Source organism: Geotrypetes seraphini, chromosome 1 (assembly GCF_902459505.1).
Source record: "Geotrypetes seraphini chromosome 1, aGeoSer1.1, whole genome shotgun sequence".
Taxonomy (NCBI): domain Eukaryota; kingdom Metazoa; phylum Chordata; class Amphibia; order Gymnophiona; family Dermophiidae; genus Geotrypetes; species Geotrypetes seraphini.
In genome coordinates this window covers 274,497,590-274,520,580 of record NC_047084.1, presented here as the reverse complement: position 1 = coordinate 274,520,580, position 22,991 = coordinate 274,497,590, and the positions used below count along the sequence as shown (strand labels likewise).

At 44.1% G+C, this 22,991-nt stretch overlaps 1 protein-coding gene across 3 annotated transcripts in view; it reads left to right on the top strand.

The window, feature by feature from the left end:
- Positions 1 to 22,728, top strand: part of IMMT (inner membrane mitochondrial protein) — a 304,792-nt gene extending 282,064 nt beyond the window's left edge. For all 3 annotated transcript variants that reach the window (XM_033951925.1, XM_033951916.1, XM_033951934.1), the window contains one exon: positions 21,992 to 22,728. In XM_033951925.1, the coding sequence (XP_033807816.1) occupies positions 21,992 to 22,599 (608 nt within the window). In that variant the 3' untranslated portion in view covers positions 22,600 to 22,728. The remainder of the gene's footprint in view (positions 1 to 21,991) is intronic.
- Positions 22,729 to 22,991: the final 263 nt, after the last annotated feature.

Genomic DNA, 22,991 nt, shown 5'->3' with positions numbered 1-22,991 from the left:
CCCCATAGGAAATATTGGAAACTCGCTTTGATACGTTCCTCCCCCCACGAGAACTGGCATTGCTCCCCCCACGATCCGGCACCCCCCCCCCCCCCCACGATTGGGCACCCCTCGCCACGATTGGGCACCCCCCCTGCCACTTCTTACCGTCATCTGGGCACTGGCACCGGCATGTCCTGTGCGTTGGTGCCGGTGCCCGAAGATCGGCCTCCTCTACTGCTGGGCCTTGAGCATCTGCGCATGCTCAAGGCCTGCGAGTTCACGTTCTCTCCGAGATAGAATTTAAATTATAAAGGGTCCAAAATATCTGCCAGATTTTGCTAAGATTTTTCTGCCAGATTTTGCTAAGAATACAGCAAATATAAGGAAACAATTCCTTGCAATGAGACCTCAACTAAAAGAAAAAGGATATAAATATGGTTTATATTATCCTGCTAAAATGAGAGTCTCTAGCGGAGACAAGTCTTTATTTTTTGATGACCCTGAGAAATTAAAAGATTTTTTTTCAAAATCGGAGCCCATGTCTTTTTAAAGAACTAATTGATGAATTAACTTTTAAGATCGGGATATGCTACAATACAATAAATAAGGCATGGATGTAAATAAGTTCCTAAAAGGCTTCTCAATGATTTTGTTTGTGAGAAGAAATTGTTAACAACTAAACAGATAAGAAATGGAAAGTAAAGAAAAGAAAGGAAATAAACATGAAGGAACAAATTAATTTTTATTTGGCTATAGATTTGATCCTTATTTGTCTTGGATCTTTAAAAGGAAAAAGATTTTATCATCTGAGAGAGTGGATTTGAATAAGTGACATGGCTGATTTGATATAGATGAAAACTGATTTTAATTTCTGAGCTTTCCTGAATCAAACTATTAAGGAATTTCAAGTTCATCTTATGGTCTTTTAATGTTTTGGATAATTGTCAGTGAAGAAATATTTATGACTCTTAAAGCTTATCTTCTGACAATAAAATACTTGAAAGAAGGATTGGAAAATAAAAAGAAAAATAACATCATCTGTTTCTCTTAGTTGGAAATTGGTGTATACTAACAGTGAACTTGAACTCAAAACAAATAAGAAGATTTTTAATGGGGTTACATAATTGAAAGATGGATTGGTTGGATGGAGGATCGGTTATATCTTTAATTATTAAATATTTCAATATTTAATTATTTATTTATGATTTACAGTAATATATTGCTTATTCACTAACATCAGGAATTAGTTTATTTTTAATGACTATCTATTATATCTGATTGTACAAAAAGGATGTTTGAGCAAAATTAATATTCCTGATAGATTTTGAAAGTATTTATAATTAGTTAAATAATTAGATAGAATGTCTGGAATGTATGGTGGATGGGATGGATGTTGGTTATATTAAATTTCAGGAATGGATGCTTTATTTCATGGTGGAAAAGTTTTATTGAAGTTTCTCATGAATTCTAATCTAGTTATTAGGTACTTTACAGTTATATTTATATCAATATTTTACTTATACTATCTTAAGGTCATGTAGTAGTAATTGATTTAACTATTATAATAACTAAGATGGATAGTATTTTTTAGAATTGCAAAATATAATATTATAATTGGTTATGATAATTTATTGGAAATATTGGAACGAATCTTAATATATATATATATAGATAAGAATGGAGGAATTAGGGGTATAGATAGAATTATTTTGTAATGGTAATACTAAGTTATAGATATGATATTAATTTCTCGTCTGTTACATCATATTGAATTCTTAATTTTATTTAAGTTTCTCATGAATTCTTATCTAGGTGTTAAATAATTTAAAGTGGTATTTATATTAATATTTACTTATACTGTCTTAAGGTCATGTAGTAATGTAATTGATTTATGCATTTATATTATTTCTATTATAATAATCAAATTGGATAGTTTTTTTTTTTAGAATGGAAATTATTATATTGTAATTGATTATAATTAATTTATTGGGAATATTGGAATGAATATATATATATATATAAGAATAGATGAATTTTGGGAATAGATAGAATTATTTTGAAATGGTATTATTATTTTATAGTTATGGTATTAATTTCTAGTCCTTTACATCTTATTGAATTCTTAATTTTATAGTCTTATCAACATATCAGTTAATCATGAACATTATTAAGAATTTAATTAGAGTTATTGAAATGAAAATTTATTTATGTTTAATTATTTATTTTATTGTTTAAGAAGAGTAATTTTGATCTCTTGTTTAATGAACAGATAGATGTAAGGAAGAATATAGTTTGCCTGAGGTGGGGGGATTTATGATTACTATTCCAATGTGTGTTCTTAGGCAGTCATTATATATGGGGGGGGGGTTGGGGAGGGAGATGGGTGGAATTGTTGTTTCAAATGGGGGTGGCTGTGAAAAGGATTATTTTATTTTCTGTTTTACAGAGGGGGAGGGGGGAAGGGATTATTGAGTGTGCTAAAAAGAGAAGTTTTTCAAGTTTTAGAATCAGAAGAAAGAATGATGTCTATGTCCATGATTCAAAATTTATTTTATTTGTTTGATTTTGATTACTCATTATATGTTTATTCATCATGATGTCTTAAGGTTTTTACTATTAATGTTAATGGCCTTAATCATCAGATCAAAAGGAAAAAAGTATTGTCCTTTTTAAAAAAACAGAATGCGGATGTTTATTATATACAGGAGACTCATTTAAATTTGATTGAATCACAAAAATTGGAAGGAGGGTGGGTGAAGAAATGTTTTTTTGCTCCAGCTATAGTAAAAAGGCAGGGGTAGCAATTCTTATTAATAAGAAATGTAATGCCAATTTTACTTTAGTAAACTCAGATCCGCAGGGTAGATGGTTACATGTTGATATGAGCATGGGAAATAATACCCTGACATTGTTTAATGTGTATGCCCCTAATTCGAATCAGCAGGATTTCTTTAAAACTTTACAGAGGTTGTTACTAGAGAATGACACGGGGAAAAAATCTGTCCCCGTCACCGGCCCACCATCCTCTGCACCGCCCCGTCACCGCCGATCCCTTCACCGCCCCGTCACCGTCACCGCCATCCCTTTCACCGCCCCGTCACCGCCACTGCCATCCCATTCACCGCCCCGTCACCGTCCCCGCTGCATCCATATAAGCCTTTTTCCTTTCACTCCCTCCTTCCAATTTGAGCCGGGAACACTAGCGATCGCACGGTCCCCGCGGCCACTACCTGCCTGCCCAGTCGATCCTGGTGTTTGGCCGGCTCTCTCCCTTCTCCTCACCTTGGTTTGTGGGTTTTCTTTTTCGGCAACCTGCGCGCTTTCCCAGGGAGCCGCACACGCGCGGCTGCTCAGTGTTCGATCTTCTGCTCTGCTGCAACTTCCTGTTTCCGGTTGCGTCAGAGCAGAAGATCGAGGCTGAGCAGCGGCGGGTGTGCGCAGCTCTCTGGTAGCGTGCGGGTCGCCGAGGAGGAGGATCTGTGGACTGGGGTGAGGAGAGGAGAGGGGAGAGAGCTGGCTGGACACTGGAATCGATTGGGTGGGCGGGTGTGAGCTGCGGGGACCGCGCGATCCTTCATGCCTCACTGCGGGGGACAAGACCATTCACCGCCCCGCGGGCGGTGAATGGCCTTGTCCCCGTCGCCGCAGCGACTGCTAGTTTTCTTCCCCGTTTTCGGCGGGTGACCCGCGGCTAAAATGCGGTGGCCGCGGGTAAACCGCCACCGTGTCATTCTCTAGTTGTTACTCCCACTGGCTGCTTCTAATATAGTAGTGGCTGGAGATTTCAATGCTGTGATGGATCCGTTCATTGATAAAAAAACAAGTAAAAATATAAAATCATTAGGGTTAGATAATTTGGTTCAGTCATGTGATTTAAAAGATATCTGGCATATTCTTCATTTTAATGATCAGGAATTTTCATTTTGTTCATAGGTTCATAAGTTGTTTTTTTTCAAGAATTGATTATATTTTTGTTCCAACTCACAAAGTTCAACATGTGATTAAAGCTTCCATTGATCCAATTATTATTTCTGATCATGCAGGAATTTGGATTGAACTACAATTAGATCAGCCAGAGTATAGTAGACCTCTATGGAGATTTGATAATACATTGCTTATGGATGACAAATTCCTGGGGGATTTAAAAATACAAATTAGTGAATTTTTTCAATTCAATTTAACAGAAATTGAAAATTTATGGGACGCCTTTAAGGCTACTATGAGAGGTTTTATTATCTCATATTCTGCTTATATTAGTAAGCATCTTAAAACTCAATTTTTGGATTTGGAAAAAGAAATTAAATTATTAGAATCTAAATTGATAAATAAATGGTTTTGAACAGGCTTAAAGAAAAAGTTTACAAGATGTAAAAGTACATTTCTTTTACAACAATTTCTAAGATACTCTAAATATGTATTGAGGATTGCATAAAATCATATGATAATGTATATTCTTAAAAGGAAGCACCCCTTATCTTAGTATAATAAAGCTGACAATTTACCAAAGGAATGCAAAACTTGTTTTAGAAAGAAAGAATAGATCTTTTCCTTACCCAGTACCCTTCTTATATAGTCTTAAAGAATGAATCACAAAGCTCTTTCTGACCAAGGTAATTTTTTCTAGAAAAAGTGACAGTTTTTCAAAGACAAAGGGCTACTTGCATTCCTTGCTGTGTTTACATTAGAATGTAGCCTGAGATCCAAGATGTTTAAAACAAAGCAGGCCTCAAAGACAGGAAGAGAAATTCTACAGTCCAACCCCTCCACATTCCACAGATAGTCTCCATGGCAACGATGCCAGGTCAGACTACACGTTTTTCCAAAGTTTAAACCTCAAAGTATTTATAAGTTTTTAGAGCATTTACCTGTTTGAACATCACACATAGTCATGCAATTGGGTCACCTTTCATTCTTTCTTGGATCCAGGATATACATACATACATTCATATTTCACATCTATATACAGTGGTACCTCGGTTTACGAGTGCACCAGTTTACGAGTGTTTTGCAAGACGAGCAAAACATTCGCATATTTGGTGCCTCATAAACCGAGCTTGCTTCGCTGTACGAGCGCCCCCCCCCCCGCGATCCGGCATCCCCCCGCTCGCGTTGCCCCCCCCCACCGTGATCCTACTTCCCCCCCCCCCCCCCCACGAGCAGTCAATGACACTTCCTTTACCCGACTTGGCACCAGTGCCGGTGCCCGAAGATCCTCCCTCTTCTGGCGCGGCCTGGGTTAAGCGGTGCATCGGAGATCCTTCTTCTTTTGGTCTGGGCTGGGCTGGACTGGCTTTGAGCATTTGCGCATGCTCAAAGCCTTCTGGTCTCGCTCTCTCCGAGATTGAGAGCGAGACCAGAAGGCTTTGAGCATGTGCAAATGCTCAAAGCCAGTCCAGCCCAGCCCAGACCAGAAGAAGAAGGATCTCCGATGCACCGCCCAGCCCAGGCCGCGCCAGAAGAGGGAGGATCTTCGGGCACCGGCACTGGTGCCAAGTCGGGTAAAGGAAGTGAACATGGAAAGGTCTCAGCCACACCCTGCTATTTGCTGTTCATGACGAATGGCGCCACCTCAGCATGGCATACAAAATCAAATTCAGCAATAGTTTAAAATATAGGTGCTTTATAAATATTGAAAAGTATATGCAAAATTGTGGTACTTTGGTTTCAGGTATATTTAAAATTTGATATCGCCTATAAAACTTTCTGACCCTTAAAAGAATTAAACCAAGATAGTATCTAATGCTTTATTCCACTCTTAAAATCTATTAATAATGCAACCATAGTCCACTGTATCAAATGCCACAGACAAATCAAACAAAATCACTAATGTATCTATTCCCCTATCTGATAGGGCCTATCATGTCGTCTGCAAATCAGATTTATCATTCTAGCTAATAATTTCAATACTCTGTTGCCCCCAATAGCCTGACTGAAATGTATGTAAAATCTCCTCTCTCTAAAATATGCCCTTTTCAGGAATTTTACCCAAAAAGGGCAAGTCATCACTAGTTGATTGACTTTCCACCATCTCAACATCTAAATTCTTCCCTTTCAGAAGTGGGCAAATAGCCTTTTTTTCAGTACTTCTGGATATTGACTTTCTTCAAAAAGATGGATTTGTTATAATCTTCAAAATACAGTGGTACCTTGGATTACGAGCATAATCCATTCCAGGAGCATGCTCGTAATCCAAAATGCTCGTTTATCAAAGCAAAGTTCCCCATAGAAAATAGTGGCAACAGCAACGATTTGTTCCAGAACCCCCCGGGGTCTGTACCTGTCGGGTGCTGCAGCACCGTCTTCTCCGTCCGTCATCCGAAGAAGAACCCCAGGAGTGCCGCTTCGGGGGGGGGGATGCCTCTAATGTCTGCCAGCCGCCAGAGAACCCCGCAGTGCCGCTTCAGAGGGATGCGTCCTCCTTCTGCCGGCCAGCCCTCCACGTCGGATGTCCCCCGCATGCTGGAGAGCCCCCACCCGAGCCCACGCAGCCGAGCACCGCCCCACCTGCATGACACGCACAACGCCGATGATTGACGCTGTGCGCGTCACACGCAAAGCGCAAGCGGGATGGCACCCGGCCCAGACAAAGGTCCTCCAACCTGCGGAAAGCACCCGACGTGGAAGGCTGGCTGGAAGACGGAAGAGGAATCCCCTGAAGCAGCGCTTCCTGGGCTGTAAGTGCTCGTTTATCGGGGCAGTGCTCGGTTTGCGAGTCAAAAGTTTGCTGAGTGTTTTGCTCGTCTTGCAAAACACTCGCAAACCGAGTTACTCGCAAACCGAGGTTCCATTGTACCTAATATCTCTGATTTCCAGAATTTCAGAATAATCTGGCTTGTGTAACTAATGCATTTAATGTCATTTAATTCAACAGATAACATACACTCTATCCCAGTGTTTCTCAACCTTTTCAAGCCAAGTACCCCCTAAGCCTAACAAATACCAACCAAGTACCCCCAGCCAAACTCTGCCCCAGTCCTATCTAAACTCCACCCCCATAATAATAATACTAATTGTAATGCAATTTCTTCCATCCATTTTTCATATACACACAATATAATCTTAATACATAATGATAACCACAAAATTAAAAAACACAAAGCACACAACGCAGAAAAAATGTTAATTATTTATATTCGGGTTTTGTTGTTTTTTTTTTTAAAGATGTCAAGGCAGATGACTTTAAAATATTAAATGTCACCTCAGTAACAACTATAGAAAAATAGACACAAAATTTTATAGTTACTTTAATGATAAAATTAGGTTGGGTGGGGGGAGGGTAATTATCTGTATGAATCTTTTAAAATTTTAAGTGATGTCTGAAGTGTTAAATTTTTAATCTATTCTGTTTCCACTTTTTGAAAGTGTTTTAAAATGAATAAAGATTATTAAAAAAAGAAAAATAGACACATATAGTGCAAAATATAGATAGCAGATATAAATTCTCAAAACTGACACATTTTGATCACTAAATTGAAAATAAATAATTTTTCCTACCTTTGTTGTCTAGTGATTTCACAAGTCTCTGGTTGCCTTTCCTTCTTTCCTTTCCTTCCCCTGTCCCTTCCTCAACCAACATTTCTCTCTTTCCTTCCATGAATCCAACTTTTCTTCCTCTCTCCCCCAGATCATTTTTCACCACGGTCCACCAGCCCCATGCCCATTTCTTTTTCTATCACCTCTCTCCAGCATCATGCCACATGTCTCCCTCCATCACTATGCCAAACATTCCTCCCCTTTGCATCCCCTTTAATCTATCCCTCTGTTCCCTCTTCACCACCATATCCAATATTTCTTTCATCCCTCTATTCCCCATGCACCTGAAGTAAAAGCTGCTTTGTTTACCTCATTGGAATAACTACAAGACGGCATTGTATCTTCCAAAACAGACAATATTCGTTTATTGTTAGTATAAAAAACTTACAGTATTACAGCAGCAAAGACATATTGGAAAAAAATATATTGTCAGTTCAGAATATGCAATGGAGAGAAGAATTTGCACCCATATGCTTAGCAAGGGGCTAGCAATTCCCCGTAGCATAAGTAAGTGAATCTCTCTGGCTTTACCTAGAATACACGTGTTTTTTATACAGAGCAATTCTTCCTTTGTTCCAAGAAAGTCCATCCCCGAATTCTGGTTATGTAATTCCCTATTGGTACATAAAATAATGTAAAGCTAGCTCCTCCCCTCTGTCCACGCCTCTCTCACCTCCACCGGGGGCCTTGCAGAAACAGAGAACTGTTGTTGAACTTTCTTCTTTCAGCACGGAGACATGCAGCTGCTAATTATAGGTTTTACAATTCTGTGCATATTCAAGCTTGTGTCCTTGTAAGATGAAAAGTTGGCAAAGATGACCTTTCAACAATCCAGCTGTCTGGTTCCCATAGCTTGGTTGGGAGACAGGAAATCCATGGTTTGGTACCAAGTTCTTTCATCTCGTTACACCCACATGAGCAGAGCTCCTTGCTCATTATAAAAGTTTTATGGCTTTCTAGGGTGTCTGGCATATGAAGTCTATGAAGTCATACAGCACTGATAACAGTTCAGCAGAGCACTGATAACAGTTCAGCAGAACCTTGAAGGGATATCCTTCCAGTAGGGAAACAAGAACATCATTGTTAGCATTGCAAAAAGTGAAGATGATTACAGACAGCAAGGTACAGGCTGGGCCTGGCTATGGGAAAATATGTCTGTAGTGTCCAGCATAGTGTCCAGCATACACAAGTGAAAAGATAGGTCTGTAGAGTCCAGTTGAATCATCTGTATGTCCAGGATATACATGTCACACCTCACTCCTCTCTGCCCAAATTTCCTCTTCCTTTTTCCCCAAGTGCACCATCTCTTTCCTCTCACTCACACACTCAGGCCCAACAATTGTCCCTTTCTATTCCCTCCCTCCTTCCTATGTCCCAAGTTAGTGCCCCTCCCCCTCACTGCCTTCCAGCCTTTGTCCTTTCTGCCTACCCACTGCCATTCCTCCTCCCCCGGGTCACAGCTTGCTGCAACCCCGGGAAGGGAAGGGCCAAGCGCATGCAGTAATTGCACGTTGTGCTTGGCTGGCCCGGACCTTCTCTCAGACGTCAAAATTGATGTCGGGGGAAGGCTTGTGGGCTGGCGGCATGCAATCGCTGCACGCACCTGGCCCTTCCCTTCCTTGAGTTACAACGGAGTGCAAACGGACGGGTGGGGAGCGGCGATGGGCGGGCAGAGTCTGCCTGCGTACCCCATACAGGCAGTTTGCGCACCCCCCTAGGGTACGTGTACCACAGGTTGAGAAACCCTGGTCTACCCCATCAATATTTATGAAAGTAAAAGCATCCAGTTTTCCTGAAAAGTGAAGTTTGCTAATAATTGGAAAATCAATAATTTTTTCTCTGTTTTATCAGCATTAATATTGGGTTAATCAGAGAAATATACAGTAAAGGTTTTAAATGTATGTCTGATACTTTTTTTTGTTTTAATGAGGGATTCAATTCCTGTATGCTGTTCTGTACAGAATTCCCATCTTTTTGCATAAGATTTTCACCGTATAAGGAAAACATTTACTGTAAACCCTTAATGACAAAGTGCAATTTTGCTATAGGAAAGTGGTATAAAGTGCTCTTGCTAATTCCTGTGATATATAGTGTTCTAACTTCAGAGGATGTTTGCAAAAGTGGAAGAAATCCTTAACATCCCAAAATGCTGCTCTGTTTACTGGACTAGTTATTTTATGTAGAAAAATTTATTTTTTAGGGCTGCCTCATGATTCATTGCCACGCTGGAGATCCAAGTTCAGTTCTTGAGATTGACTTAAATTAACTGGTATTCTACAAGACAGTATTTTGAGCTGGTTGTTGGTAGAGTGAGTAAAGGCTTAGCCAACTCACAAATGGCAATATTTAGTAGCCAGATTTGAGTTGCACACATATAAGGTTCCAGAAAAATGCTCTACTATGTGTAGATTCTGATTTAAAACTAGATGGGAGGAAATGATGTGTTAGGTAATTGCTAATGAATGTCCATGGCATTGTAGCTGTAATAGTGTTAGGATTCAAATGAATTGAAGTCAAAGGCACAGAAAGAAGCAGCTGGGTTAGAAAAAGGAATTATCTGTGAAACAGTTAGTATCAGAATTTGCTTTGTTTCACTTATATTAATAACGTTAGATGCCAAGTTCTCTGGGTCAGTGACTTCTAAACATCCTAACTTTATAAACAGAGCAATAATTGTATATTTGTATGCATGTCTCTGAATTAGATGTTGAAAACATCCCTAAGGATTTTGATAAAATGGGATGAATCTACAGTTTTCAAGTGCAAGAAAGCGATTTAGATAGGGCTGGAGTTTGGCAGAACTCATTGGTGAGGTGGGGGGGAAGCAAACAGGTGATTTTTGCATTGTACCGCCTCCCCTGAAGCCCATTGGTCACATATTCTTGGGGAAGTTTAGTCAGCTAATAGACTGCAGGGAAAAGCAGGACTGAAGTTTGCCAAGGCACGGTGGGCCAGATTCTCTAAAGGGTGCCTAAAGTTAGACGCCTAACTTAATTGGTAAAATCCCCTTAATAACTTCAGTAATTGGAAATTAAAAATTTAATTGAGCAATAGGCGCCTATCATGGCGCTTAGTGGTGCCTAACTCCTAAGTGTGCATTATTATGGGTAGAGCATAACTTAGACACCACTAAATGTGATTCTTCAAAAACTAAGGCATCTGATATGTAGGCCTTTAAAACCTTAGCCTACATTTCCGGTGCCTAAGTTTTTATGTAGCTGCCACTAGGTGCAATTCTGTAACTGGCACCCTGGTGCTCACCAACGGAGACAGTGTCACAGAGGTTTCGGTGGGTGATGCGTTAGCATCCAGTGACCACACCATGGTGTGGTTTCACCTCAGGAAGGGTTTCACTAAGTCAAACACATCCACAAAGGTCCTTAACTTTAAGGGCACTAACTTCAAGAGCATGAGAGATTTTGTCTATGAGGCACTGCAAAAACAGGACACAACAGATAGTGTGGAGATACTGTGGTCAGCTCTGAAATCTACCCTACAGGAAGCAACTAACCTCTATATTAAGGCAGTGAGCAAACGCCGTTGAAATAATAAACCCCAATGGTTCTCCGTGGAGATCTCGGAACTCGTAAAACAGAAGAAAAGAGCATTTGTAGCTTACAAACAATCACAATGACTAGAAGCTAAAGAAGCCCATCTGGTGAAATCCAGAAATGTTAAAACAGCAGTCAGAGTTGCCAAACTCCTGATGGAAGAAAATCTAGCTAAGAATATTAAAAAAGGGGAGAAATCCTTTTTATCCCAGGACAAGCAGGCAGCATATTCTTGACTGATGGGTGACGGCACCGACGGAGCCCCGGTACGGACACTTTTAGAGTGATTGCACTCTAAGAACTTGGAAAGTTCTGGAGACCGCACCGCGCATGCGCGAGTGCCTTCCCGCCCGACCCCGACGCGCGGTCCCTCAGTTTCTTAGTTTCCGCGGAGCTAAGAAGTCGCATTTTCAACGGCTGTTGAAATATTTTTTTCATTCGCCTTCCCGCTCGCGTAAACTTTTTCGGGTTCTTTTTGCCCTTCTCTTTTTTCTTTAAAAAAAAAAAAAAAAAACATTTTCTCTCGTTTTTGTCAAGTTTATTGATTTGACCCGGCGGGGCCTACTGCCATCATCGAGGCCTCGGCCTTCGATTTGGCAGAAGCCGTTTTTACGTTCATGCCCCCCCAGCCCGGGTTCAAGAAATGCCAGCGGTGTGCACGGCCTATTTCCCTGACAGACCCGCACAACTGGTGCCTTCAGTGTCTGGGTCCGGAACATCAGGCCTCTACCTGCACCCGCTGCGCCACTTTGAAAAAGCGGACTCTCAAAAATCGTCAGATACAACAGAGACTGCTTTTCGGCACCGACATGTCCGACCCCGCGTCTTCGGCGCCGGCCTCGGTACCTGTTTCGTCGGCACCCACCTCTTCGACGCCACGCGAAACCGCGTCGGCGTCGCAGCATGCAGGTAAGCCGGCTAAGAAGCCTTCCCCGCTGGAACGTCCTCCGGTCTCCATTGCAGAGAGCCCAATCCTGCCGACCGTGAGGCGCCAGCGGAAGCGCTCCGCCCCTATTGAGGTGAGTCCCTCGACATCGGGCTCCTCATCTCCGGGGCGTCGAGCGGCACCGCAGGTACCGCAGAAGAAAAAAGCGGTACCGGTGCCCTCACTTGATGATCGCATTGCGGTCATCTTGCAGGTACAGCTGAAGGAACAGCTCAAACAACTCCTTCCAGCTCTCCTGACACCGAGCCCTCCGGTATCGGTCCCCACTGAGCAACCGGTACCGATCGTGGAACAGTCTGTAGTGTCACCATCCACTCCTTCGGTACCGGTACACTTGACCTCATCGGCATCGATGCCTGTCCTCGCACCGGAGCCGAGGTCTCATCATCAATCGGTACAGACATCGGCTCCGGTGCGACCGATAACATCGCCCGGTACCGCGTCGGTGAGGTCTGGTAAGTCGGTACAGAAGTCCCGACACCCAGAACCATCCACCCCTGAGTCTCGGGACCGTGGTCCCCATGTTCGAGACCCTGATCTGTGGGGCGACTCTGAAGAACCTCTTCAGTCAGAAGGGGAGTGTTCATCGGAGGAAGACGAGCCTGTTCTGCAGGATATTTCCTCCAAACCTGATTCCACCTCTTTCTCTTCTTTTTTAAGAGATATGTGTGACTCTCTTTCTATTCCTTTGGAGGCTGAGTCTAAAAAGTCCAAAGCTTTTTTGGACGCTCTTGATTTTGACCAGCCTCCAAAGGAATTCTTGAAACTCCCTTTACATGACATCCTGAGGGAGACCTTTTACAAGAATCTGGAGACTCCTCTTACTATCCCGGGAGCCCCTCGCAAATTGGATTCCCTTTATAAAGTAATCCCTATTCCTGGTTTTGATAAACCACAGCTCTCTCATGAGTCTCTTCTTGTAGAATCCACCCTCAAGAAGTCCTTAGGAGCTAGTGTCTATGCCTCTGTCCCTCCTGGCAGAGAGGGTAAAGCCATGGACAAATTCGGTAAGCGACTTTACCAGAATGCGATGCTTGCTAATCGTTCTGGTAACTATGCTTTTCATTTTTCGTTTTATTTAAAGCATCTCCTTACCACCATGGCTTCCTTTGAGCAGTACCTTCCTGTGGGGAATCGTGAGGCTTTTCATCAGTGCTCTTCAGCTCTTTTCCAGCTCAGGAAATTCATGGTAAGATCTATATATGACACTTTTGAGCTTACCTCTAGAGCAACAGCCATATCTGTAGCCATGCGCCGTTTGGCTTGGCTCAGAGTTTCTGAGCTTGATGTTAATCATCAAGACCGGTTGGCTAATGCCCCATGTTTGGGGGATGAGCTGTTCGGAGATTCTATGGACTCAACGACCCAGAAGCTCTCGGCTCATGAAACCCGCTGGGATACCCTTCTTAAGACCAAGAAGAAACCTCCACCTTCTAGGCCATTCAGACAGCAAACGGCCTATCAGCGGCGTTTTGTGGCTCGCCCCTTGCAGCCTTCCACTCAGCAACCTAGGAGGCAGCGTCAACAGCAGCGGCAAACACCTAGGCCTCAGCAGCAACAACCAGCTAAGCAGCCTCCTCCACAAAAATCGACCCAGCCCTTTTGACTTAATACTCGAGGGCATAGCCAGCGTTCAACCATCTCCTCTCCTCCCTCAACCGATAGGAGGACGACTATCTTTCTTTCTCAGCCGGTGGGAAGTTATCACTTCGGACCAGTGGGTCCTCAACATCATCCGCCACGGCTACTCTCTCAACTTTCACACCCTTCCGGGCCAAAGTCTACCAAAAGAGTCTGCTTTGCACACTCCTCAATCTGCCCTCCTTTGTCAGGAGGTTCAGTCCCTCCTACTTCTGAACGCCATAGAGGAAGTTCCTCTGGACCAAAGAGGGCAAGGATTCTACTCCCGGTATTTTCTAGTCCCCAAGAAAACAGGAGACCTCAGACCAATTCTAGATCTGCGAGATCTCAACAAATGTTTGGTCAAAGAAAAATTCAAGATGCTATCTCTAGCTACGCTTTATCCTCTCCTCGATCACAACGACTGGCTATGCTCTCTCGATCTCAAAGAGGCCTACACTCACATTCCAATTCATCCGGCCTCCAGACAGTACCTTCGCTTCATGATAAATCACTGTCATTACCAATACAGAGTGCTCCCCTTCGGTCTTGCCTCCTCTCCAAGAGTGTTCACAAAATGTCTGGTAGTGGTGGCAGCGTTTCTACGCTCCCACCACCTTCAGGTTTTTCCCTACCTGGACGATTGGTTAATCAAGGCCATTTCATCTCAGACTGTTCTTCTGGCCACCAACCAGACCATCTTTTTTCTACAACTTCTGGGGTTCGAAATCAATATACCCAAGTCTCACCTTCTCCCTACGCAGAGACTTCAATTCATTGGAGCGGTACTGGACACGGTCCAGATGAGAGCCTTCTTGCCGGACAACCGTCTTCACAACCTCCAATCGCTCTGTCAGCAGGTGCTCTCCTAGCACTCCATTTCGGCAAAGCAGATGATGATTCTCTTGGGTCACATGGCCTCCACAGTTCATGTCACACCCCTGGCACGGCTTCACCTGCGCACTCCCCAATGGACCCTGGCTCTCCAGTGGTCTCAAGCGACAGACTCTTGCTCACGACACATATCTGTGACATCGTCTCTTCGTCAGTCTCTGCAATGGTGGTTGATATCCTCAAATCTCTCCAGGGGCCTTCTGTTCCATCTGCCTCCTCATCATCTGGTCATCACCACCGACGCCTCCCCTTATGCATGGGGAGCCCATCTGAACGAGTTCCAGACTCAGGGCCTTTGGACTCCCCAGGAAAAGAAGCATCACATCAATTTCTTGGAACTCAGGGCAATGTTCTATGCCCTCAAGGCCTTCCAACACCTTCTATTTCCTCAAGTCCTTCTACTTTGCACAGACAACCAAGTGGCCATGTACTACATCAACAAGCAAGGGGGAACGGGCTCTCGCCTCTTATGCCAGGAAGCCCAGAGAATCTGGTCTTGGGCATCCTCGCGCCGCTTATTCCTGAAAGCGATTTATATTCAAGGAGAACAGAACTTCCTAGCGGACAAGCTCAGCAGAGTTCTCCAACCCCACGAATGGACTCTCGACCCATCGACTCTACAGTCCATCTTTGCACAATGGGGCACTCCTCAGGTGGACCTTTTTGCAGCTCCTCACAATCATCAGTTGCCCCAATTCTGCTCCAGACTTTACTCTCCTCACCGTCTGGCAGCGGATGCATTTCTTCTGGATTGGTCCAATCTGTTCCTTTATGCTTTCCCTCCTCTGCCTCTCATGCTTCGGACATTGTTCAAACTAAAGAGGGAACGGGCCACCATGATCCTGATTGCTCCACGGTGGCCCAGACAACATTGGTTCTCCCTTCTACTTCAACTCAGTTCCAGGGATCCATTTCTACTTCCACTGTTTCCATCTCTGCTTACACAGGATCAGGAAACCCTCCTCCATCCCAACCTGCAGTCTCTACACCTGACAGCTTGGTATCTCTCGGGCTGACTTCAACTGATCTTTTGCTGTCTCAGCCTGTTTGCTCCATCCTGGACGCCTCCAGGAAACCAGCCACTCTACAATGTTACCATCAAAAGTGGACGAGATTTTCTTCTTGGTGTCTCCTACATCATCATGACCCCAAGTCTCTTGCAGTGGAACCTCTATTGGATTATCTGCTTTCTCTGTCTACTTCTGGTCTCAAGTCTACTTCCATCAGAGTTCATCTCAGTGCCATTACGGCCTTTCATGAGCCGGTCCAGGGGAAACTCCTTTCAGCTCATCCCCTGGTCTCCAGATTCATGCGAGGTCTTTTCAATCTGAAACCACCTCTCAAAGCACCTCCGGTGATCTGGGATCTGAACGTGGTTCTTTCCGCCTTGATGAAGCCTCCATTCGAACCCTTGGCTACTACCTCTTTCAAGTTTCTCACTTGGAAGGTACTTTTTCTTATTGCTCTCACCTCTGCCAGGAGGGTCAGTGAGCTACATGCACTAGTTTCTGATCCACCTTTCACTGTCTTTCATCACGACAAGGTGGTTCTACGTACACATCCAAAGTTTCTCCCTAAGGTTGTTTCTGAGTTCCATCTCAACCAATCTATTGTTCTACCTGTTTTTTTTCCCTAAACCTCACTCCCATCCCGGAGAACAGGCTCTTCATACTTTGGACTGTAAGCGGGCTTTAGCTTTCTATTTAGACCGCACTAAGCCCCACAGATCATCTCCCCAACTTTTTCTGTCCTATGATCCGAATAAATTGGGACGTCCTGTTTCTAAGCGTACGCTATCTAATTGGCTTGCTGCGTGCATTTCATTCTGCTATGCTCAGTCCGGACTGACACTGGAAGGTTCTGTCACGGCACATAGAATTAGAGCTATGGCAGCATCTGTAGCTTTCCTTCGTTCCACGCCCATTGAGGAAATCTGCAAAGCTGCTACGTGGTCCTCAGTCCATACTTTTACATCTCATTACTGTCTGGATGCTTTCTCCAGACGGGATGGACATTTCGGCCAATCTGTTTTACAAAATTTGTTTTCCTAATGGCCAACCTTCCCTCCATCCCTCTTTTTGTTAGCTTGGAGGTCACCCATCAGTCAAGAATATGCTGCCTGCTTGTCCTGGGATAAAGCACAGTTACTTACCGTAACAGGTGTTATCCAGGGACAGCAGGCAGATATTCTTGCGTCCCACCCACCTCCCCGGGTTGGCTTCTTAGCTGGCTTATCTTAACTGAGGGACCGCGCGTCGGGGTCGGGCGGGAAGGCACTCGCGCATGCGCGGTGCGGTCTCCAGAACTTTCCAAGTTCTTAGAGTGCAATCACTCTAAAAGTGTCCGTACCGGGGCTCCGTCGGTGCCGTCACCCATCAGTCAAGAATATCTGCCTGCTGTCCCTGGATAACACCTGTTACGGTAAGTAACTGTGCTTTCAGGTATGTTAGTGACAGAAAAAGGAACACAGACGGGATAGTGCACCTAAGGAAACCCGACGGTAACTATGTAGAATCGGACTCTGATAAAGCTGAACTACTCAATAAATACTTCTGCTCAGTCTTTACCTGTGAGACGCTGGGATCCGATCCACAGCTGCAGACAAGGGAGAGCTCAGAAGACCCGTTCTTGAACTTTGAATTTACCGCCAGCAGCATCTACCAAGAACTATCAAAGCTCAAAGTGAACAAAGCCATTGAACCTGGTAAACTGCACCCCAGAGTGCTTAGGGAATTGAGAGATGTCCTGGCGGAGCCTTTAGCTGCGCTCTTCAATCTTTCCCTAAGCATGGGAAGAGTCCCATTGGATTGGAAAACAGCTAACGTCATTCCGCTCCACAAAAAGGGATGCAAGTCGGAGACTGCAAATTACAGACCGGTAAGTCTCACATCAATAGTGTGTAAACTTATGGAAACGTTGATTAATCACAAATTAGATACGATCCTGAGCGACGAGAGGCTGAGGGATCCCCTCCAGCATGGATTTACAAAGGGAAGGTCCTGCCAATCCAATCTAATCAGCTTTTTTGACTGAGTAACAAAAAAGCTAGATATGGGAGAGTCCCTGGATGTCGTGTATTTGGACTTCAGTAAGGCTTTTTGATAGTGTCCCACACCGCAGGTTATTGAACAAGATGAGTTCATTGGGACTAGGAGAAACATTGACTGCATGGGTTAAAGATTGGCTCAGTGGCAGACTCCAGAGGGTGGTGGTCAATGGTACTCCCTCCGAAACATCGGAAGTGTTTCAGTGGAGTGCCGCAAGGCTCAATCTTGGGTCCAGTCCTTTTTAACATTTTTTTACGGGACCTGCCTCAGGGACTTCGAGGTAAAATTGCATTATTTGCCGATGACGCTAAACTGTACAACATAGTGGACAAAAGCACCATGCCAGACACTATGACGCAGGACCTACACTTACTAGAACAATGGTCCGTAACTTGGCAACTGAGTTTTAATGCCAAAAAGTGTAAAGTTATGCACCTTGGCAGCGGAAATCCACGCAGAACTTATACCCTGAATGGTGAGACCTTAGCAAGAACTGTTGCAGAACGGAAGCTAGGAGTAGTCATCAGTGAAGATATGAAGACTGCCAATGAAGTAGAGAAAGCATCATCCAAGGCTAGACAAATGCTGGGTTACATCCGTAGAAGATTTTTCAGCCGGAAGCCCGAAGTTATAATGCCATTGTACAGATCCATGGTAAGACCTCATATGGAATATTGTGTTCAGTTTTGGAGGCCACATTATCAAAAGGATGTGCTGAGAATGGAGTCGGTTCAGCGAATGGCCACTAGGATGGTCTCGGGCCTTAAGGATCTCCCATATGAAGAATGTCTAGGTAAGTTGCAGCTATACTCTCGAGGAACGCAGAGAGAGGGGAGACATGATAGAGACGTTCAAATATGTTACTGGCCATATTGAGGTAGAAGACATCTTTTTCCTTACAGGACCTACAGCAACAAGAGGGCATCTGTTAAAAATCAAGGATGGGAGATTTCATGGTGACACTAGGAAGTATTTCTTTACCGAAAGGGTGGTTGATCGTTGGAATAATCTTCCACTTCAGGTAATTGAGGCCAGCAACGTGCTTGATTTTAAGAAAAAATGGGATAAGCATGTGGGTTCACTTCGAGGAAATGCTTAGGGGGGAGGGTTCTTAGAGTGGGCAGACTTGTTGGGCCGATGGCCCTTTTCTGCCGTCATATTCTATGTTTCTAACTGTAACTGAAACGTGGCTGGCGTCATTTTTCTAGGTGCCAGCCGATATAGGCGCCATTTACAGAATTAGGTTTGTCTGTAACTACTTCCCCCACCTCCCTCTGCATCCCATTGGTCATGCATTCCTAATGAAACTTAACCAGCCAGTAGCTGTGGGGAAAAAGCAGGACTGAAGATTACTAAGACAGTGTCTCTGTAGTTACTACTCCTGCCTTCCCCTGAAGTCCATTAGTCACACATTCCTAAGGAAGCTTGAGATAAAAGGCTGCTTTGTTTACCTCATTGGAATAACTACAAGACGGCATTGTATCTTCCAAAACAGACAATATTTGTTTATTGTTAGTATAAAAACTATAAGTATTACAGCAGCAAAGACATATCTAAAAAAAATATATTGTCAGTTCAGAATATGCAATGGAGAGAAGAATTTGCACCCATATGCTTAGCAGGGGACTAGCAGTTCCCTGTAGCATAAGTAAGTGAATCTCTCTGGCTTTGTCTAGAATGCACGTGTTTTTTATACAGAGAAATTCTTCCTTTGTCCCAAGAAAGTCCATCCCCGAATTCTGGTTATGTAATTCCCTATTGGTACATAAAAATAATGTACAGCTAACTCTTCCCTATCGTCCACGTCTCTCTCTCACCTCCACCCCCCCCCCAGTAAAAGGGGGGCCTTACAGAAACAGAGAACTGTTGCTGAACTTTCTTCTTTCAGCACGGAGACATGCAGCTGTTAATTAGAGGTGTTACTGTGCATATTCGAGCTGGTGTCCTTGTAAGATGAAAAGTTGGCAAAGATGACCTTTCAGCAATCCAGCTGTCTGGTTCCCATAGCTTGGTTGGGAGACAGGAAACCCATGGTTTGGTACCAAGTTTTTTCATCTCGTTACACCCACATGAGCAGAGCTCCTTGCTCATTATAAAAAGTTTTATGGCTTTCTTGGGTGTCTGGCATATGAAGTTTATGAAGTCATATAGTAGTGATAACAGGTCAGCATAACCTTGAAGGGATATTCTCCCAGCAGGGAAACAAGAACATCATTGTTAGCATTGCAAACAGTCTGAAGCAAGATACAGGCTGGGCCTGGCTATGGGAAAATATGTCTGTAGTTTCCAGCATAGTGTCCAGCATACACAAGTGAAAATCTAGGTCTGTAGAGTCCAGTTGAATCCTCCAGATGTCCAGTATATACATGTCAAGCTTAACCAGTCAGTAGTCTACAGGGAAAAGCAGGTCTGAAAGTTGCTAAGGCAGTGTCTGTGGCTACTGTTCCCGCATCTGTCTGCAGCCCATTGGTCAGACATTCGTAAAGAAGCTTAACTAGCCAATAGGCTGTAGGGAACAGCAGGACTGAGGGGTCCTGTCTAAGAAATTAACTAACTGCGGACAACACAAGACAACCAGAACAATAACTTCATCACAATTACTCACCCCACTTTCCTGAGCACTTGGTCTTCCAGGTACTTTTCTTTTATGTAGGTCCTGATAAAAAAATGATTGTATTTGGGAAGATCATGAGGAATTAGGGAAAATGGTATATTCATTTTACAAAGAAAGAAATCACAATTTTTACCCATAGTATTAAATTGGGACTATTTAACTTAGTAACAGGCAGATTCTGTATAGGACGCCGGTCTCAGCAGCCACCTAAGAAGTGGTTAAGAATCGCACACTGGCGTCCTATTGTGTCTACTTTAGTGGACAGACTCATAACACTGCCTAATACCCCCCTCCCCTCCCGATTCTCTAACAGGCGTCCATGTCACAGGTGCCAGTTACAGAATCGCGCCTGCCTGATTGAGGGATCCCTTGCCATCAGCTGATCACGGCAAGGGAATCCACGATCTGCTGAGCCGGCTCAGTTGATCGGAGTGAAAATACCCTTGTTGCAATCAGCTAAGTGGTTGTGGCAGGGGACCCACCCTTGACACCCATTTGGAAAGAATCCTAACAGGAGGGATACCTACTCCCTACTGCCATCACCTCCCCCCAGAATCCATAACACCCACCTGAAGTTGCCCAGCAGGAGGGATGCCCATTCCCTCCTGCCATCCCCCCAGAACACCCTCTCCTGCTAAGGTTGTTTTGCAGGGGGGGTGCCCACTTCCTCCTGCCACCACACCCCTGGAGACCCCGAACCTTCCCAGAACCCCCGACATCCCCCCCAAACATCCAGGCCCTCCCGACACCCCATAGGAGGGGCCTTAGGCACCTGGGACAATCAAGGCCTTAGGCCCCTCCCCAGTGCATCCCAGTATGCACCGGGAAGGGGAAGGCCCGCCATTTTGAAGAGGTGGGCTGGCCAGCTGGGGGGAGTGGGTATCCCTCTGGCCGGCCTTCCTTCATCAAAGGTGTAGGTGGTCTTAGGGATGCGGGGTGGGTGTCTAGATACTGGGTTTGAGGGGTCTGTGGATGTTTTTGGGGTGCTGGAGGGTTGGGCTTTGGGGGTTGTTGTTGTCTGGGGGGTTGTTGTTGACTGGGGGGGTGTCAGGGGTTGTGAGTGGGCATTCCTTCTGCCGGGATACTTTCTGGGCAGATGTTCCCTGCCGCAGCCGCTTATCTGACCTAGGGGCCGCCGCGAGAGCAGACTGCTGGGCACGATGGACCACTGGTCTGACCCAGCAGCAGCAATTCTTATGTTCTTATGTAATTATCTGAGCTGGCAGATCTCCACAAAGCCATGACTTCAGGGAGACCTGCTGGCTCAACTGGCCGTGTTTAGTTTTAGCTTTTGTAATGTAGGCCTGCATTTTGCCTACATTTCAGGCATCTTTCATGGTCCTAGGGTGACGCCTAGGGCCACTTAAGCTCACCCAAGACTACTGGGCAAAGCCATGCCCGGCCCAGCTTAAGTGTCCCTAGGTGTCTCTCTGCACCCATGACAAGCATCTACAGTGTAGGCAGTCTGCCTTCAGGTTTTGGGTTTTTTTTAACGTGCATCCCAATTGGCTGCTAGATGGTGGTAGGATGCCTACCACTACCTACAATCGGGACACCCATTTATAGAATCAGCCCTTAAGTGTCCAGTTGACTGCTGATTAATTCTTGAATGGAGTGCATCTTGTAACCCACCTTGCTTACGTTTTATGTGTGGATCCATATGATGAGATTTTCCTCTGAAAACCTTCTTGGAGTGACAGTGTGCATTCAAATCTAATTGTTCCAGTTATTTAAAATGTTATGCCATAATTCATATAGGGCAATATATAGGCATCTAACAGTTTTATTTATTTTTGATTTGTAGGTCAGGCAGCTGCAGAAGAAGAGGCCAGAAAGTCTCATAGATTGTGGCTTTCAATCGAAGCTCTAAAATTCACAATGAAGACTGCATCAGGAGATAGCCCTACAGAACCCCTGGAGAGTGCAGTTGAGGCCATTAAGACTGGCTGTGCTGACAATGAATTTACTCTAGCATTAACCAAAGCCTTACCCCAGGAGTCTCTGACACGTGGTGTTTATAGTGAAGAGGCACTGAGAGCTCGCTTCTCTACTGTTCACAAACAGGCACGCAAGGTGGCTTTGATAGATGAAACCAAGAACCATCTGTACCAGTATTTGCTATCTTACATACAGTCTGTGCTAACTTTTGAACCTAGGCTGCTGAAACCCCCAGCTGAGCTCAGTGCTGAGGACCTAAACACATTCAGACTGCTCTCCTATGCCTCATTCTGCATTGAACATGGAGATTTGGAGCTGGCAGCTAAGTTTGTCAACCAGTTGAAAGGGGAATCGAGAAGAGTAGCGACTGATTGGTTGAATGAAACCAGACTAACCCTAGAAACCAAACAAGTAGTAGAGATCCTCTCAGCTTATGCCAGTGCAGTGGGGCTTGGGACCACTCAGGTGCAGTGATCTTAGCAAAGAATTGAGAATTACATTTTATATGCATAATTCCGGTGTTGAAGGGAACTGAAAAGATTTTGTTCACTGTTTTATGAATAAGGATCTTGAATTGAATTAAAAAGCAGTTATTTAACCAAACTCTCTGTTGCAAGTTTTCTTCAGCGGTACTAAACCTTTCTAAACTGCATTATATCGTGTTCAAAGCACATCATGTCAGCAAATCCAGCAATTGCTTATGCTTGAAACCTGAGTAATATTGTAATATATTCTGCTTCTACTGATGAGATTTGAGGTCTAACCAAAATGTTTGTGACTCCTAACATAGAGGAAGATTCTCAAAAACGACTGTCTGCTAACGCAGCTGTTCCGATACCGAATCTAAAAACCTGAGCCATTCTTAA